The sequence below is a fragment of the Trachurus trachurus genome, assembly GCF_905171665.1.
Source record: "Trachurus trachurus genome assembly, chromosome: 17".
In the NCBI taxonomy this organism is placed as follows: domain Eukaryota; kingdom Metazoa; phylum Chordata; class Actinopteri; order Carangiformes; family Carangidae; genus Trachurus; species Trachurus trachurus.
The window spans coordinates 28,977,793-28,997,140 of NC_139900.1; the positions used below are offsets into that span (position 1 = coordinate 28,977,793).

The 19,348-nt window shown below is 45.0% G+C and overlaps 2 protein-coding genes across 2 annotated transcripts; one reads left to right on the forward strand and one right to left on the reverse strand.

The window, feature by feature from the left end:
* Positions 1–4: 4 nt before the first annotated feature.
* Positions 5–11,770, forward strand: LOC311000942 (importin-13-like). Its single transcript, XM_083991862.1, has 22 exons — positions 5–193; positions 373–473; positions 1,139–1,264; positions 1,421–2,061; positions 2,612–2,752; positions 2,859–3,000; positions 3,101–3,267; positions 3,444–3,564; positions 4,334–4,481; positions 7,084–7,265; positions 7,380–7,406; positions 7,534–7,668; positions 8,550–8,696; positions 8,946–9,026; positions 9,199–9,336; positions 9,432–9,528; positions 9,600–9,652; positions 9,742–9,808; positions 10,266–10,324; positions 10,455–10,544; positions 10,733–10,914; positions 11,583–11,770. Exons 2-22 carry the CDS (start codon positions 399–401, stop codon positions 11,674–11,676), a joined length of 2,913 nt encoding a protein of 970 aa, XP_083847988.1. The 5' UTR covers positions 5–193; positions 373–398; the 3' UTR covers positions 11,677–11,770.
* Positions 11,771–12,058: 288 nt separating this feature from the next.
* Positions 12,059–18,042, reverse strand: fzr1b (fizzy/cell division cycle 20 related 1b). Its single transcript, XM_083991863.1, has 13 exons — positions 17,922–18,042; positions 17,629–17,730; positions 17,448–17,511; positions 17,073–17,200; positions 16,601–16,683; positions 16,321–16,504; positions 16,154–16,219; positions 15,946–16,048; positions 15,579–15,760; positions 14,716–14,949; positions 13,296–13,400; positions 12,848–12,940; positions 12,059–12,584 (listed from the first exon to the last, which is right to left on the reverse strand). The coding sequence occupies exons 1-13, from the start codon at positions 17,997–17,999 to the stop codon at positions 12,543–12,545; spliced, it is 1,464 nt and encodes a 487-aa protein (XP_083847989.1). The 5' UTR covers positions 18,000–18,042; the 3' UTR covers positions 12,059–12,542.
* Positions 18,043–19,348: the final 1,306 nt, after the last annotated feature.

The following is a 19,348-nucleotide window of genomic DNA, read 5'->3' on the forward strand; positions in this document are numbered from 1 at the left end:
CCCAACACACACACACGCGCACGCGCACAGGCACACACACATACACACACACACACATACACATACACATACACACACAGACACACACTAGGAAGCTGTGGCCAAGTTTTAACTGGTGTTTGTGTAGGTTGTGGTTGAGGGGTGAACAGGTGTGAGTGTCTGCTGGTCAACAACTTTTCCAGTCTCCACAGAGGTCAGTGTGTCGTCACGCCCGAGCGCACTGCCCACATGTGTATAGTGTGTGTGAGTGTGTGTGGACAGCTGAATGACCCGCTGCGTCCTCTGTCAGCCTGCGTGGACCCACTTCAGAGGACGGGGACTGCTTTGCTCTAATCACCCATTTCTTAACCGATCGGGCTTTTATTTCTAAAGGATCTCCGGAGGAGGAAGCGGGAGAGATGGAGCCTCCAGCCCATCCGGGAGGAGACAGCCCGCTGGAGGAGTTGGAGTTAACGGTGGAGAATGTGGAGTCGGTGAGTTTACTTATCAATATCCAGCCAGTCCACTGAATGACTGTTTGCTGAATCTGAACAGATCAAAAACACCACTCACTGCTGCTGTAAATGCATGTGTTTGTGCAGAAAGAAAAGAGCTGCAGCATCATCTGCTGTAGACTGCTCTTATTCGAAGCAGTAACTGGAGTAATAACAACACACACACACACACACACACACACACACACACACACACACACACGCAAACAAAACTGTAGGTTTGTTCATTGTAGTTTCACATAAGGAGATTAGACAAACTGGACCTTTTGTAACATGATACCAGCTATAAGCATATGCTGTCCTAATAATAACTAACACCATGTGCTTTGGATTAGTTGCCATGACAACACATTTTTTAAGACTCTATTCAGACAATTGGTCATCTAGTGTGCATGAATATTCATACTTGTTGAACATATAGCAAACAACTTTAAAAGTGAACACAAGTCAGATACTGTAGCCTATGTGTTTATGTACTCACTGTGCTGGCCACGCCCCCTCAGTCCAAACACAGGATATATGAAAGTTCTGATTCATCTCCTCTTATGCTGCTTATCCATATTGACCAGTGTCTATTCCTTATGTCCCACTACCACACTTTGTGTTGGAGCTCTCAGACCATTTGCTTGTCTCTCTTCCTCCAGGCGCTCTACCAGTTATACTTTGATCCAGACATGGAGAAGAAGAATTTGGCCCAGAAGTGGCTGAGCCAGGCCCAGGGCTCTGCACAGGCCTGGCAGTTCTGCTGGGCCCTGCTCAGTCCCGACAAGGTCTGTTGTTGTATGTGCATTCACGCTACAATCTCTGCTGCTCAGCTTCAAACTAACATTTACCTCTTAGTGCTGAAGAACACTAGATCCCCACAGAGTGGAATTCATATCTTTTGCAAAGCAGCAGCTTCATAGTGCAAATTTGTCGTTTTGCAGCTCCCAGAGGTTCAGTTTTTTGGCGCCAGCACCCTCCACACCAAGATCTCCCGTCACTGGAGCGACCTCCCTGCCGACCAGCACCAGAGCCTCAGGATGCAGCTCCTCTCCCACATCTTGCACTTCTCCTCAGGGCCCAAAATGGTGCTGACACGTCTGTGTGTGGCCCTGGCTTCTATGGCTCTTAACCTGATTCCCCAGGCTTGGTCTCAGCCGGTGGCCGACATGGTGAGGGCGTTTCAGCCACAGAAACCTGACTCTGAAGGCGGCTCCGGTGCAGAGGCCTCTCAGGACCCCCAGGCCCACTGCCTGGCGCTGCTGGAGCTCCTCACCGTGCTCCCAGAGGAGTTCCAGAGCGGCCGGCTGGCACAGGCTCGCCGATCCCAGCTGAGAGAGGCTCTGGCCGGGGAGTGGGCGGTGGTGTGTCCCCTGCTGCGTCAGCTGCTTCAGAGCCAGGACTCGTCCAACCAGGTGAAGGAGAGGGTGCTGCGCTGCCTGTCCAGCTGGGTGGGACTGGATGTGCCGTTAGGGGAGAGTCATGAACTGGTTCAGGACTGTTTTGGCACGCTGTCCAACCCGGAGCTGTTTGACACGGCCGTGGAGACCATAGTCAATGCTGTCTCACAGCCTGACTGCCAGAGGTGAGAGACATACTGGATCATAAGGTCACAAGATCAGTTTTGTGATCAATTTTTTTATTGTCTTTCAGCATCAGATTAATAATAATAATAACAATGATAATACATTTTATTTGTTGGCGCCTTTCAAAGCACTCAAGGTCGCCTTACACATAGATAACAGAAAACATTAGAACAGTACAGTAGCAAAATATGCAAATAGCTAAATAAATGTACAAGTAATAAACATACAGAACATACAAATACAGGTGGCTAAACGGATGGATGAACTATTAGGATTAAAGGGAGTAGGCAGTTTTGTAGAGGTGTGACTTGAAGGTATCAATTGCTTGGTTTGTAGACATAGCAAAAATGAACATGGCAAAAAACAGAAACCAAAGCAAACAAACAAACAAACATAAGGAACAAAACGAAAACAGAGCAAACAAATATGTTCAGACCACCCCCCCCGAAAGAAAAAAAATTGTATCCACTTCTATAAAAGTAAACTACAGAGATTGGGTCAGCAAGTACTGTCACAAGGTCACAGCTGATCTCCAGGTGTGTGTTGCAGGTACATCAGCGCTCTGGTCAAGCTGCTGCCTCTGGTGCTGGGTCTCCATGACCAGCTGAAGACGGCGGCTCAGGATGGAGACATGGAAACCTCTCACGGTATCTGCCGTATCGCTGTTGCTATGGGAGAAACACACTCCAGGTACACACACACACAGATGCACACACACACTCACAACCTCAGCCTTCTTGGTGTCAGTACGTGGCTTTTATTTCTTAATCTGGATCATTGTGTTTGTGTATGACAGGGTTTTGTTGGAACAAGTGGATCAGTGGCAGGAGTACCTGGCTCTGGTCAACATGATCCTGTACTGTACTGGTTTCCCTGGTCATTACCCGGTCAGCGAGACCACCAGCTCCCTCACACTCACCTTCTGGTACACGCTGCAGGTGTGGACGCTCAACTCTGCCGTTTCTGTAGTTTTGTTGCTTCGTTTTCTTCCAGTTTTTTCCAGCTTCTTCTCATTCTGACTATTTCCTGCGTGTTCAGGATGACATCTTGTCGTTTGAGGAGGAGAAACAGGCGGTTTACCTGCAGATTTACAGGCCGATTTACTTCCAACTGGTGGATGTGCTCCTGCACAAATCCCACTATCCCTCACAGGAGGAGTACACCTCCTGGTCCTCTGATGACAAGGAGCAGTTCAGGATCTATAGGTAAGACAGGAAGCTGCTTGAAGAGTCCTAAAACTGGACTATAGCCCTTCCTCACAGGGAAGACAGACATTAAACTTCATGACAGTTGTCAACACATTTCTGCTAACTTGCCCTAACTAGATTGAGCTTTGGTTTGTGTCTTTGATTGTGTTTTCCTTGGCTGCTTTTCTTTCTAGGGTGGACATCTCTGACACTCTGATGTATGTGTATGAGATGTTGGGTGCAGAGCTGCTCAGTAATCTCTACGACAGGCTGGGCAGACACCTGATGGACCCTCAGCAGTCAGCAGTATGGCAGGTAATGTAACTAACAACCCAGCCAGGGCCGTTGTATAGGGGAGAAAGGTGATGATAATTCTAGGGGCCCAGCGCCCTGTGGGGCCCATAAAAAATCCCAGTAGTCTAATCTTTGTATGACTGATTTATTCTGCAAAAGACCCTGACTAATACTCATAGTACACTGTAAAAACTCAACATCTTTCCAAGAATTTTTGTCTTATTTCTTGTCCAAATGTCTAATTTCTAGTCAAAACTCTTTCCACTTAAAATAAGACTCATAACCTAAAAATTAACTTGTTTTTAGATCATTTTCAATCTGCCAGTGAAAACATGTTTTTGTGCTTGTAATAAGGAAGAAAAACTTGTTCCATTATCAGATTTTTTCTACTTATTCCAAGTGAAAATATGCTTGAAAGGAGTAAAAAGTGTCTAAAAACAAGCTACTTTTAATATGATATGTCTTATTTTAAGTATAATGATATTTGTTTTGACTAGAAATTACATTTTGACCAGAAATAAGACAAATATTCTTGGTAAGACACTTGAGTTTTTGCAGTGTAGGCCTAATGCTGCATTAGCATCAAAACAAAGTAGGCTAAATAATAAATGATAATACATACGTAGTCTAAGAAAAAAAACTGGAAAAGTTAGGGGGTGGGGCCCACTTTGGTATTCTTTAAGGGGGCCCAGAATTCCTAGCAACGGCCCTGAACCCAGCGTTTCCTTTCATCATACTTCTGCCTTCAGATTGTGTTTCACCCTCCTCTCCTGGTCTTCTCCTTCTGAAGGACACAGAGGCTCTGTTGTTCGGCTTCCAGTCCATAGCTGAGACCATAGACGTGAACTACTCCGACGTCATCCCTGGTCTTATTGGCCTGATTCCCAGAATCAACATCAGCAACGTCATGCTGGCCGACACAGTCATGTACACCATAGGTACATATGTAGTTTTTTATTATGAATATGTTTTTTTATTTGTCTTTTTATTTCCCATCCCTTTTTATGCCCATGTAGCGCTTTCTAAGTATCCTGGCTTTAAGATACAGCACTAAGGGTTCTTTAACTTTGTTATGTCTGATGCTATTAACTATAGGGTTGCTTTATTTATTATGACCTGTAACCCAGCTTACCTGACAAACTCCTCAGATAACATGAACTGAAAATGACACAGGAGTTTAGTGTTTTTACTCTTTACACCTCTGGTTTTAAACCACCTAAAGCTTTGTTACACACTATTTATTACCTTTTAATCACTATTTATTAACTTGACACAAGATGAATCATGAATTAAAATAAATGAATTATTTATTCACACAATCAAAATATTTACGTAATAGTAGAATAAAGCTAATTGGTAAACACAAATGTTACTCCCTTGCTTTCAGAGTGTCAATAACCCAATTTAAAGCAGAAGTAAGTGATATATTTGTGTTAATATAAGTCTTAAATAGTTATATCTTCCGACAGCAATCACTTTACATAGAGTGTTTGGTCTGAAACACGGGTCTGTCAGTCACTCTGCTCTGCTCTGAGCCGAGGAGAAAACATTTATCGTATCCTACAGTTTTTATCCAATGAGGAGAGAGAACGGCATGCAGGGCTGTGTGTGCAGCCAAGGAACGCGTGAATGTGGCGACGTAGGGACGAGGACTGTTATGGTGCGTTCAAGGAAACTCGTATTTTTCCGACCGTGAAGTCGTACCAGTTCGATCTGGTACGAGTTCACCGGTCGGAAGTTACGAGTGGCCGTTATTGACTTTCACCGGTAAAACAGGTCGGAAAAACACGAGTGGGTTGCCTGGAACGCTACAAAGTCGTAAGTTGTGACTTGAAGCTGTAATTTACGATTTCAAAAGCCTGCCTGGAACGCAGCATTAGCGAAAACGACCGGACCACTTACTTCTGCTTTAAAGTATTTCAGGAAAATCAAATAGTTGACCTTTAATCTCAGAAGTTTAAATAAAACGAAAAACCAGGCAAGTGCCCTTTAAAATTCACCAAGGCAATATTATCACTGTTAATTGCACAGAATCTCTCAACCCTTCTTGTAAACTTGTAAACCTCGTTCAAAAGGAAAATATCAATCAGTTACTCAAACCTGAATCTCTGAAACACGGAATATTACGTTTCAAAATTAGTGTGGGCCCACAGAAAAATAATAATACAACAGCCGGCAAAGAAAATAACAAACCCCCCGTTGCAGACCTGTTTGTGGATGAGTTGTGAGGTGTTGTTGAACGCTGGCGACACTGTGTCCGATACCGTGCTCACTCACCCACGCTGAACCAGTCTCTCAGTCTCTGTACCTGCGGCCGCTGATACAGGAAAAGTCCCGGCCTCGTCCGAGACTCACTGAAGCCGCTCGTTAACCTTACTAGGCGTTCACACCAAAAGCGACCGGAGCGACCGCGGCGACCAGCTGCCATTCATTTTCAATGTACAGTGGCGACGAGGAGCGATGAGGAGCGACCGGCGGCGGGAGCGACGCGAGCGACGCGATGGGAGCGACGCGACGCGAGCGATGAAAGTTGGGAGAGATTGAACTTTATGCAAATGAGCAGCGGCGCGACCGCGGCGACAGCCAATAGCGGACTGGGATTCTCACAGCCGGAGAAATTGAGAGAGCCTGAATGGACACATCTGCAGCACAGCTTGAAAGTCCCGCCCCTTTGGTCGCTTGGTGCAAGGGCCTGCTAGAGCTGGCAAGCGACGCGATAGAAGCGGCCAGGGCGACTACAGGCGATTTAATCGCTTTCGGTGTGAACGCACAGTTAGCGTTGCCGCGACGACGTCCGCTTACGTTGGAGGAAAGACACGGCAGGTCTCCCTCAACCACCACAGCTCACCCGAGTTGGTCCCATCACACGGCGCACTGTCCTTGACTCTGTCCGAGAGCCACAGTCTGTCCATGAAGCACTAGCACAACATTAGCATGTGTGCTATCCTGTAGCCGTCTGGAGAGTGGCTCGTTAACTCCGTAGCTCCGTAACTCACAGTCTTTCAACACAGTGTACATCAATTAACCCTTTACTTAACGTAAGAGTAAGATTACACTCATCACATACACTCTACATTAGCGAACTTAGCTGCAGGCTAATCGCTATGGCGAGGAAGAAAAACACACAGCGGCCATGCTTCGGAGCACACCTCAATTCTCCCTCCTCTCTTTTCCTTTTTTCCCCCAAACTCTCTGGTCCCGCCCCTTGGCCAATCCCCACAGAGAAAACCTGACGTCTCTACTCACTGACCAATAGTAGCAGGGCAAATACCAAAACACCAAAACACACAAGTTAGTCTGATTTACCTCATGTTGAGGGAACTACTTTTCACACAATCTATAACCTGGTTTCGGTTTTAAAGGAACATTGCAAACTATTTTAATGCTGGGATTTTTTCCCTGGCTACACCCACATCCTTATTCTCCCCATATTTCCCAAAGAAAAAAGAAAACAGAGAAAAATAGTTTTGATATATTTGCCATTTGCTGTACATTCAGTTCCCATGAGACATGCCCCACTGTATTTCCCTTGTTGCTCAGGATCCCTGGCTGAGTGGCTGGCCGACCACCCGGTGATGCTGGGGGGCATATTACCCATGGTGCTCCAGGGCCTGGTGAAGGCAGAGCTGTCTGTGTCCAGTGTGTCCACTCTGAAGAGGATCTGCAGGGAGTGCAGACAGGACCTGGGCCCCTACGCTCAGGACATCCTGACTGTGTCGCAGGTCAGACACGTGATCACACAACAACTCATCGTGTTTATCCTTAAAGCTGCTGCATGTATTTGTGACCGCCGTGGGATGCACATGTTGACACTTTGCCGTGTGTTTTGTCTGCAGGATGTACTGGTGAAAGAAATCCACAAGGTGAGTAAACAGCCTTCAACGCTGGTTGAAGCTCCATCTCGCTCTGTAAACACGGAGGCGCCGACCTTCTCTGCGAGGACGTCATGTGTGAGGTGTACTGTATGTGTCTGTGTGTGTCTGTGTGCAGAGCAGCCAGTGCATGTGGCTGATGCAGGCTCTGGGTTTCCTGCTGTCTGCCTTACCTGTCGACCAGATCCTGGGCAGACTCCACTCTCTCATCAGCCCTCACGTCCAGCGGCTGGACACACTGGCCCAACATGAGGTACAAAAGAAACTCACACAGGTCTAATGCTGAAATAAATACTAAATGAGATGCCAATGCCTTGTAATTTTATAATGTCTATATGTATGTTTTTTTTTTATTGTTTAAGTGCTCAATTTAAATGTGAAACATATTCAAACGTAACTACTGTATGGCAAAGTCTACTGTTCCTCTATTGGTTTACATTTTTTCAGTGTTTTTCTTCACATTAAATATTTATAACTCGATATACAACAGTATATGAATACATAGACACTAGAATAATTGTTTTGCAGTTGTATGCCTCTGCCAACCAGCCAAGCTGCAGGAACAAGGTCGCAATCTTCTTTTTCTAATAAAGGTTTTTACGTTGACCTAAGTTGACCTTTGACCTTTGACCTTTGTATGTCAAATTTTATCGCTTAATTTTGTCTTCACTGACATTTAAGTTGAATTGTATCATAATTAGATTGTTCCTGACATATTGTGTTCACAAGAATATGAGGTAACCACAACTTTGACCTTTTCCCACAAAACATTGTTCATCTTTGAGTCCAAATGAGTCTTTAGACACACAAAATACCGATTTACTGTTTGTTATATGTTTGAATATTCCAAACTGTGAAATATATGAGTTTAAGTACACAATAGTGAACAGTACAGCTTCTGGTATTGTAATGTGTTCTCACAAAATCCACTGTAGGTCAACATGAAGCCGTGCCCAGCTGTGAGAGTGCAGATAAAATATGTTTTAATGAGCTGAGTGATTCTGTTATCCAGACAGACAGGAGATCAGCGCTCATCCTCTGAAAAGTCTGTCATCTGACAGGGTCTCGCCTTCAGTTGTCACTGTCATTAACAAGACTTCATATCAAACCCGGACTCTTTGTCTCCCTCTACAGCCCGATCCCACTAATAAACAGTCCATCGTCCACATCCTGGGGTTGTTGTCCAGTCTCTTCACCACTCTGGACATCAACAGGCAGGCAGACGGCTTCGAGGCAGCAGCCAGTCCCAGGCTCACACCTTCACAGAGCGCACAAAACCCAGTAAGTCCAGGTCAACAGAACAAAACCTTCAGAAAAACTGTATGTGTGGAACCAGCTCCACTATCATGTATCACACCAACAGCTCCATTATACAGGCGGTTGACTATCATGCTTCAGGGTGGATTGGTTTCACTGAAAATGTTCAAATTTACTGGAATGAACCAAAATATACTTATGTCAAGTTTCTAAAAATCTCTATTTCATATATGATATATATTTGTACTTCATTGTTTTATGTAATGTTTTTAGGTTGTGGTTGTGCTACAACAAGTGTTCACGTTGATCCAGACCATCCTCAGCAAGTGGCTAGATGACTCAGATGTAGTAGAGGTAGGAGGGTTGTTTAGTGCTGCCATAAATATGTATGTGTGATGTTGTGTGTGCCTGTGCATGTATGATTTATTTGTATGTGTGTGTGTGTGTGTGTGTGTGTGTGTGTGTGTGTGTGTGTGTGTTCATACTGACTCATACTCACTCACAGCTCTCCAATTGCCCCCTGCAGGCAGTGTGTGGGGTATTTGATAAATCAGTTCGAACCCTCCTACATGATTTCGGGCCCATGGTGGCTGAGCTGAGCCAGATGCTGGGGCAGATCTATAGCGCCTTCCCACAAGCCTCTGCTCTGGACCTGGCACGGCAGGTACGCCCCCGCCGATCACGGCCAGAATCAAAAGGCTCCCACCAACTGTAACAAAGGCTCTCTCCATGTCACCCTCTCTCTCTTATTGTTTTTAGATGGTTCACATATTCGCCGGAGATGAACATCACATCTCCAACATCAAGGGCCTCACTGAAGTGTTGACTTCTGCTACTCTCACTATATTTCAACAAGGTAATACAATGAAATCTCTATTTCTGCTCAGCCACTGCTTCATCAGGCTCATCTTACATTTTATGCCTCAGGTCCGCGGGATCATCCTGATATTGCAGAGTCATTTATGCACCTTCACGCTCAGGTTGGTCGAACGCACTCTTCTGTTTGTGCACATCTGCATCAGATGAAATCTTTTCCTAACGACATTACCTGTGGGTTCTCGACCCTCAGATCCTGAAGAGGAAACCCGATTTGTACCAGTCTGAGAAGCTTGACATAAAAGCTCTGTTTTACTGTGGTGAGTATCATGACACCCTGCTCACTCTCCTTGATTTTAATAGGTTATGTCTTACTGTGCTGAACTACTTGTGATTAAACAAGTAGTTTAATCATCAGGTAGATCAGCTACATTCATATGTGCATAGTGATTCAAGTGTGTGTTTTTTTTAGGTAATGACCAAAACTGTAAATGATTTGGGGCCGTACAAGGAAAACGATGGTTTCTTACATTTTTTATTTGACCATTGCTTCTTTCAGAGTAACAGAGCTGACATTTTTTAAAACAGGCCATATTCTGTTATGAGAAACCATGTAATTTTTCTTGTTACCATACAGTAGACAAGCTCAAGTTTTCTCTGAGCTGGCTTTGTTTTTTTTTGTGATCTCAGATTCCCTCCAGTCAGCCCCACTTGTGTGACTCATTACCTGCAGCAAACAATTTAAGACAAATAAATTGTATCCTGTTTTTCCCCCAGGGATTCTATCACTCAAGTTCCCGGAGACGCCAACAGTAAAAGCTGCCAGTCTGTTCTTTGTAAGTGGAGTCAGAGGAGTGTGATGTTTCATTTGACCCATTACTGTACAGTATGTGATGTGTAAATCCAGTCAGAATCAAAGTCAGCTGATACTGTATGTTGCTGTTATTTCTGCCCTGGCCACGGCAGACAGAGCTGTTGCCTCGCTGTAAAGACATACCGTCACTTGGTGAAGTGCTGCAGAACGATGGAAAGCTCCTGACAGAGACCATCCTCCAGGTGAGCCAGGCTTTGGACACAGGACTTGACATGTAAAACTAGATGGAGCGCTGAAGCAGACCTACCCCCTCTTTCTTTAAACCATTGTCTTGTAGTTCAGACTAAATGAATTCATTCGTTCCTCTCATCTGAAGCTGTCCTCCAGTGGCAGCATGCTGCATGTTTCATATTTCTCTCCTGGTCTCCAGGCGGTTGGAGGCGGCTCCCCTCGCAGCCTTGCAGAGAATTTCTCTGAGGTGCTGCTGAGTCTGAACAGACACTGTCCGGCTCTGTTGTCCCAGTGGCTGAAAGAAACACTACAGACCCCAGGATTCCCCTCGGCCCACGTCTCCACAGAGCAGAAACTCACCTTCAGCCAGCAGCTTCTCAGGTAACAACTACCGGTAATCTGTTGGTAGAGGCAAATGATCATCTGCTGTAAAGCTGCTCGATCAAATTATTTCACACAACGCTTGTATGTTAAAACAACAATGACACTAACACTATATTGCCTAACTTTGCAGCTTCCCTCAGGTGCTACGTTATATTTTAGCATCTTTTAATTTATTGTTTTGGTTTTCTGTGTGGTCCAATGTGAAGCCTCCATCACCAAACAGAAGGCAAACATATTTAAATAAGTTGGCTGGTGAATATAGAGAGTGAATTCTGGCACATTCATCAGGTGTCCAGAAACACAACACGGTCTAAATTGGAGCTAATGGATGTGTTACTAGCTAACGGTTCACTATGAACTTTACTATGGGCCTGACTTCAGACTTTTTAAGGAGTGCTATCAGTTTTTGTGGCAAAAAAGGCTGTGCCATTTTAAGTACACTTTGCTACCATGTGTAAGCCCTCCACATTACTGGACAGTGCTGTGCGTGTACACACAGGAAATGAGAATCGTCCTTAAGATGAACTACAGGCTGAACTAGAGGATTAGTTTATTATAATCCCACCAAAAATAAAATGATCCACCCCATCGTAAGACTCATTCACTGTTCAAAGTTCAAACTATTAATCTGTTGAATATTTTCATATGGGTTTTCTTTCTTCCAGGGAGCAAACCAACAAGCGTCGCGTTAAGGAGATTGTGAAGGAGTTTTCTCTGCTGTGTCGGGGCCTGCAGGGCTCTGGATACTCGGATTACTAGCCTGAGCTGCTAGTGTTGCTTCTGACTTTTCCTTCCTCAGTAGGTCACTGAGAAAAGGTCAAAATAAAGTCAAATGAGAAACAAAACAAAACAACAATCTGACAAATGGTGCCAAATACTGTAGGTGACACTGAACTATCAAAAATCATAATAACTGGACGGCACAAAAGCAAAAAAGTGGAGTGTTAGTGGAAGATAGATCAGCCTCTGTGCAATGTGTTTTTAATAAAATATCATTGTCAGTTCCAAAGCAGGATAAAATGAAAGAAAAAGTGTCTCAGTGCTGATTTCTTATCTCTATACACAGATCCAAAACATTTTTGACATCTGACAAAACACCAATAAACAGATCTCTTTGCAGCTGCATGAGCAACTGTGAGTGTTCATGTATTTATTGTTTTTTCTTCTCTTGTATTTGTATACTGCTGTAGATCATATTCACACATTATCAAAATATAGAAACCCTCCCCACCCGAACCAGGCTTCCTCTCCTTCTTCTCCGTTACAAATGAGAGCCTTTTAAAAATGTGACGTTGTTACATTATATAGCTTAGAACTCTTGTAGATGTATACTTCTACTAATATAGAGTAAAACAATGTCATAACTTCCACAACAGAAAAAGAAAACAAAACCAACTTATTTTCAGCAGACAACATGTCCAGACAATAGACTGCTTCTTTCTTTTTTCTTTTTTAATCAGTGTCGTCACTGTGAGGGATGGCAGTTGTTTTGAAGTTGTAGAAAAAGTGGACTGGTGTATGTTGAGGATGGTGTTGAGATGAGAGTCTGTGGGCGTGGCCACGCGACTGTGCACTTCAACCACAGCTTTGTAGGCTCCTGAACCCGTCCTGACAGGGGACGCTCACTATCGTATTCTTGTGAAGAGGTTCAACACTGACTTTGATTCCTGAGGAAAACAAAGACATTTTTGTGTCAAATTACACTTGAATCCACAGTTGCCTTCATCACTCAGGTGAATATTAATTTCAAAGGTATTTTAAATGACTTGGCTTTGTTATCAATAAAAAATAAAGGGCCCCAGCATTTACAGGGAGTTGGGAATTTAATAAACTTCAAATACCCTCATCTACTCTCCAGAAATAATTTAGTAACTTCAAACAGTGAAAGCATCAGACCTGTGTACACTGTAAAATGACAAAAGTACTGTACCTTGGTGCAGCGTGTCTTACTGAAGACGTTCCAGAAACGTAGTGTTTCATCTCCTGCTCCTGTAACGATGGCCTCCCCATCTGGTGACACGGCCTGAGGACGAAGACAAGAACTGGTGAAGGGGGGTGGGGGCGGGGGTTGGTTGGAGATAGATACTGGAAACTGCTGAGGAAAAACTGGACATCACTGAAACAGAAATAAATCCAGTGATAAAATGTAGGTGCACAATGTACTTTTACTTAAAATATACTTAAGTACATTTTTATACCTGTGCACTTTTATTTTATTTCAACTGGATTTTAAATGTAAGACTTGTACCTAAGCCAAATCTTAACTCCTTCCTCTGCCACCACAGGATAAATGCATTCTGTGTATTTCAGACACATGTCAGTGGCACTGAGCTGCTTGTGCTGGATCATCAACACTAAACATGCATATGTCCTCTCACCAGATAGAGAACTCTGTAGGAGTGTCCAGTCAACTTGGCCACCTGTGTTAGTGACGGATACTTCCACACCAGGATCTGGTTCTGAGAGTAGCCATGAGTGCTCACCTGGAAACAAAGAAATAACTATTAAATTAACAATTATGAACGTAAACATAAGCAATTGGGCTCCCCCACAGCTGAGCCAGCACCTGTTTGATACTGTGCCAACAAATACTTCACAAACAGCAGACTGTTATTGTACTATACAGGATTATACACAATCGTACATAAGGACATAAGTAAACTAAGTCTTTACCAACTGGCCAAAATATACATATGTTCCTGAATTTCAGACAAAATGCTAAAAAAAATATTTCTTATTTGCTAGAAACTGTCTTGACATATCTACGGTCAGAGTATTGTTTGTTTTCTGATAATATTTCACATCGTCTCACAGTCCAGCATTATATTAGCAACATAAACATACAGGGTGTCTGGTTGTTACCATTTTTATTCGACATTTTTAGATAATTAAAGCAGAAGTAAGTGATATATTTGTGTTAATATAAGTCTTAAATAGTTATATCTTCCGACAGCAATCACTTACATAGAGTGTTTGGACCGAAACACGGGTCTCCCAGTCACTCTGCTCTGCTCTGAGCCGAGGAGAAAACATTTCTCGTATCCTACAGTTTTTATCCAATGAGGAGAGAGAACAGCATGCAGGGCTGTGTGTGCAGCCAAGGGACGCCGTGAATGTGGTGACGTAGGGACGAGGACTGTTATGGTGCGTTCAAGGCAGCCCGTAACTCGTGTTTTTCCGACCTGTGAAGTTGTACCAGTTCGATCTGGTACGAGTTCACGGGTCGGAAGTTACGAGTGGACGTTATAGTGACTTTCACCGGTAAAACAGGTCGGAAAAACACGAGTGGGTTGCCTGGAACGCTACAAAGTCGTAAGTTGTGACTTGAAGCTGTACTTTACGGTTTCAAAAGCCTGCCTGGAACGCAGCATTACCCAAAACGACCGAATCGCTTACTTCTGCTTTAAATCCATAAATTGATTAAGGAAGACAATATTTTTCTGTAAACTGTTACAGTAATTTTATTGATTACTGTGTTGTTACTTGTTAATATAATAATAGAATAGAATAGAATATATTTATTGTCATTGTAACATGTACAACAAATTGAAATTCCCTACCAGCCCGTGCAACAAAGTAGCATAGAAATGCTATAAAGGAAGGAGCATAAAAAAGGAGCTAAAATAAATAGCATTAAAATAAATATGACAACCACATATTCTATCTCCTGCCAATTGAACAATCCCATATTGCACTAACAAGTTCACATTTACTAATCGAAGAGAGATATTGTCTGGGAGTTGGTGAATATCTGCAAACATAAACTGCAAGGACTGAGTCATGTGTGCGCTCCCTCACCAGTTCGTTGGCGTGTTTGGACCAGGCCAGGTTGCAGACCTGCGAGCCAGTGTCGGTGCTCTGCAGCGCCTGACCTGTCAGTGTGTTCCAGAAGCGCAGGCAGCGGTCGGCGGTGCCGCCCCCTGACGCCAGCAGCCCGTGTTGGTGCGGGGACCAGGCGATGGCCTTCACCGCCGCCAGGTGGTCGCTGTACTGCTGCACGGGGAGCAGGCTGGAGCTGTTCCACACCAACAACTGGCCAGAGGGAGACAGAGTGAGAGAGAGAGAGTTTGAAACTTGAATATCGTTTTACTCTCATTGCTTATTTAAAGTCCCTGTAAAGTGAAATTGGAGTTTTGTTTCAAAATATAATAAAAGTGTTAGAAATTTATTGATAAAACCATGTGATGCAGACTGATCGGTTCATAATAAAACATGTATTTATTTAAATGTGGTGCTTTTTGAACATAGTCTAAGATCCCAGTCCAGGTGAGCCTCTGCAGCGTCCGTCCCACAGCTGACCGCCACAGCAACGGCTACACCGGCAACAACAATGAAGGCCGCCGCCCTCAGCACACGAATCTCCGCTTGCCCTGATAGCGCGCCTCGGCGGCTAGTGCTAGCCTGGCTCGGCGGCTAACGCTAGGACCCGTTCATCTCGTGCTGACGGCCCTCATTGTTGTTGTGGTGTAGCCTTCAAAGCTCCCGTTGCTGTGGCGGTGAGCCGTGGGTCCGATGCTGCAGAGGCTCACCTGGACTGTGGCTCGGGACGAACGGGGCTAGCGCAGCCGGCGAGCTAACGCGTTAGCCGCCAAACTAGCACAAATGAGCATCAGTTGATTTACTGCCTAAAAAAGTTAAAGTTGACCTTTAAATTCTCCCACCTTGTTGTCGTTGCCCCCAGATGCCAGGTGCTGGTGGTCTGGAGACCATTTGAGGCCACACACTTCTTGCCTGTGACCTTGCAGCCTCCTCTCAGCAGAAGGGGGAGTTCTGACGTCCCGCTGGAGGATCACTCTGTCCCGACTTCCAGACGACAGCTGCTCTCCATTCCACGCTAGGGCACCTTGGGCACAACGGAGAAGAGGGGAGAGTCTCATGTTTCACTTTTGCTATCTGGTATTGCTCCTGCTGTACGACACATGACTTAGCTCAGTGGTAAATTCTTAAGATACTCTCCATCTTTGCCTTTCATAGACTCAAAAAACACACCAGCAGTGTGCGATGAACTCGACTGTGGCTTGAACTGACCTACGCGGGCTGAGTGACCCTCCAGGCTCGTCAGCTTCCTCCCTCCAGCTGCATCCCAGATCTGAACGTAACCTTTGTGAGTTCCTACGGCGACCAGACTTCCCTGATGGGACCAGAGCAATCAAATTATATACTTGTTTCTATATTTCCAATTTGATTTTGTGCACAAAAACACAAATTAGAAGTGGATTCAGTTCCGGCAGCTCACCCTCTCGTTCCAACAAACTGATGTAACCGAATCTCCATCCACTGAAAGGTCACATAACCTGGTCACCTGTTAAAAGACAGTCACACATTTCATTCCTTGCCACTTGCCAGCTGAGGAGAAATTTCACAATAAAAGTCTAAGTTAATTTCTTCCTGAGCTCTTCTCACCTGGCTGGTGCAGGCACTCCACAGGTAGACGCAGGCTCCCAGGCCGACACTGAGCAGGTTGCCCGCTGACCAGTCTACCAGGTTGAGGTAGAAGTCATCCTGCAGCTCCGGAGCATCCAGCACTTTGAAGGGGATCTTGGAGATCTTCCGGGCTGGTTTACGAGGGGAACGGAGCAGCTTGTGACTGCAGGCGTATCAGGAGAAACAACAGTTTACGAACCAAGGTCAGACCGTAAAGCACCGATTCAGCTCAGTCTGCAGTGAATGACGTGAGCCTTACCTCTTGTTACTAAGTGGAGAAAGGGAGTAGGGGGAGACTTCATTATCGCTATCGAAAGGCACTCTCTTAGTGTGGACAGTGTACTGCAGAGGATGGAAACACAAAACATAATCACACTGGGAAGCTGCAGTTTCCTTTCTAACTTGTTCAATAATGATTTATCACAATTAAAGGTAGATTACACACATTTTCTTACCATGTCTTAATTAGTGAAAATTATTAAAAACAATTTCTACTCATCATGTCAAGCTAAGATGCACACATTTACACAAATACATTTATGGATTTTACATATTATTCCACAGATCATATGAACCCCCGTTGTTAGAGAATAACATATTATGTGTTGTTGAGTAAGAAGTAACATTTTGCATATTAGATGTTATTCGTCTTTGTATCTCACAATCATATTATTTTTCAGTGGTGTTTCTGAACACATTTAGAGACAAATGAGGTTGGAGTTGGCACCAACCCTAAAAAGGCTGCGAGAGTCCTGAGAGAGGACCGTGTGCCGCCTGTCGTCTGTGTGAGGGTCTGGCACCGTCTCTATCCCGGCTCCCAGCAACTCATTCCTCAACAGGGCGGCATATGCCACAGTGTCTGCAGGTAGGGGAGTGGAAGTAGTGATGTACACAGAGGAGGTGGAGGGATATGATCCAGATTTAGAAGAAGAAGAAAGAGCAGAAGATTCAGGTTTATTGCCAAGCAGTTTTTCCGCATAGGAGCAATTTTCTTTGGTCTTCTGATGATGTACAATACGATAATAAAAAGTAGGAACATTACAAGTGATACAATGCCTGAGGAACTTATCAACTTCACACCAATGCATCCACAGATGATTTCTGACCTTTGCTTGAATCTGAGCTGGCATCCTTTGCTTTATGGTTCTGATTTGGAGAGCGACAGTTCTCCTGTAGGAACAAGGAGAGCCACTTTAACCATGACTGCAAAAACACTTCTTACTGAGCTACATCTGTTCTGAAACAAAGTGACCAGTCAACCCCCCCCCCCCAAAAAAAACTACTCACATTGGCGTAGTGGAAGTTGATGCTCCAGTTGCTTCCAGCTCGGGTGGGGATGAAGCGGTCTCCTGACTTCACACTGACAGGACTGCAGGTGGCACTTACACACTGTGGGGGATCAAAGAGAGACAGTGAGGCAATAAAAATACCACTAAGAGGTGGCCAGGAGCAATGCTTTCCAGCACTTCTACTCACACCACACTATGCAGCTGTTACATGCACTTCTATGAGGTGTTTTACATGCAGCAGCAGCAGCAGCAGCAGCATTCACACACATGGCTGCTTGCTCTGCCTCCTACCTTAGACAGGCGGGCCTCTGTCGGCAGGTTCTGGTGGTTGATTTGCCTGAGCAGCCGTCTCTCGTACTCTTGGTCCATCTCTCCAGGGCTGACGAGCAGCAAGGCCCCCTCTGCTGCTGCCCTCCCCACCCGCCCCCCTCTTTAAACCTCCTCCGCTCCCTCCCGGTGAGGCAACCCGCACAGGATCCCCATCTCTGCGAACACAGAGCAGACATTCAGAGCAGGGGTCGCCGCGGAGAGCGAGCTGCTGTGAGCGCGGTGAGGACACACCAACACGGCCTGGTTAATGCATGTTCATGTTCATGTTCATGACATGTGAGCTGCGTTACTGCTCTCGGTGCATGCTTTTTAAACAGCAGCTCAGACCCTGCTGTTTGATATAAAAGAGGGCGAACATCGTCTGAATTCGCCGAGCAGCTGCACTGTACGCTAAATGACAGCCGCACCGTTGTCATGGCATCATGCTCGCGCACACAGCAGCCCCCTTTTAACCGTCAGCTGACGACCCCGCCGCTCCACACCGACGCTTTCTTACCGACTGACACGGCGGCTCACGCGACCACAGCGGCTGCCATCCTCGGTGTGAAAGACCCAAAGCTGCTCGAAGCTGTCGTCGTTTTGTGCCACAATAACAAGCGGCGCAGTCGAGTGCCAACGCGACTCACTTGATGTTGTTTATGTTCGCGACAAAGATGGCGACCGAATCAGCTGTAGCAGGAATTCTTTGGCTGCTCTCTGCCGTCTGTGAGAGTCAGAGAGCAGCGCTCAACAGCGCCGCCCGCTGCCCACTCACACTCCCTGCAGCTGATGTCCCGCTGTGGTTGTTCCCGCTGTGGCCACACGGCGTCGCTGCTGCACTGCAAAATGACTTAGTTTCTAAACCCAGAGGATTTCTTTGCAGTTCACGTGCATGTTTCAAGTTAGAGTGGTGTGACAGAAAACATAAAGGAGGCTTAACCCTGTCCTGTATGACCCTGGTCCCTCTTTGGACCATAAGAATATATTCATCCAACACAGATTTTCAGCTTTCTACTTCATAACTTTTAATTTAATTACAATAATTTTAAACAGATGGCATGTTTACTTGTTCATGCTTTATAAAATAGGTATAACATATAACATATTTCCACATTTGGTTCAATAATAACTCTGAATAGTCATTCCATATATTTTGTCACCAATGGGAGGGCCTAAATTGTGTCAAAAGAATTTGAAAAGAATCACCTCAACAGGCCTACTTACAATAAGATATGAAAGTATTGGTTATTAAATTATGATATTATTTTTATATATAAAGTGTTGGGAATAAAGTCTCCTCATACCACATCTACACTGGAGCACTACAGAGGAACAGTATAGGCAAGGGCGCAGATAGAGGGTGGGACAGGTGGGACTCGACACCCCCAGATTCTGATTCACTTGGATCC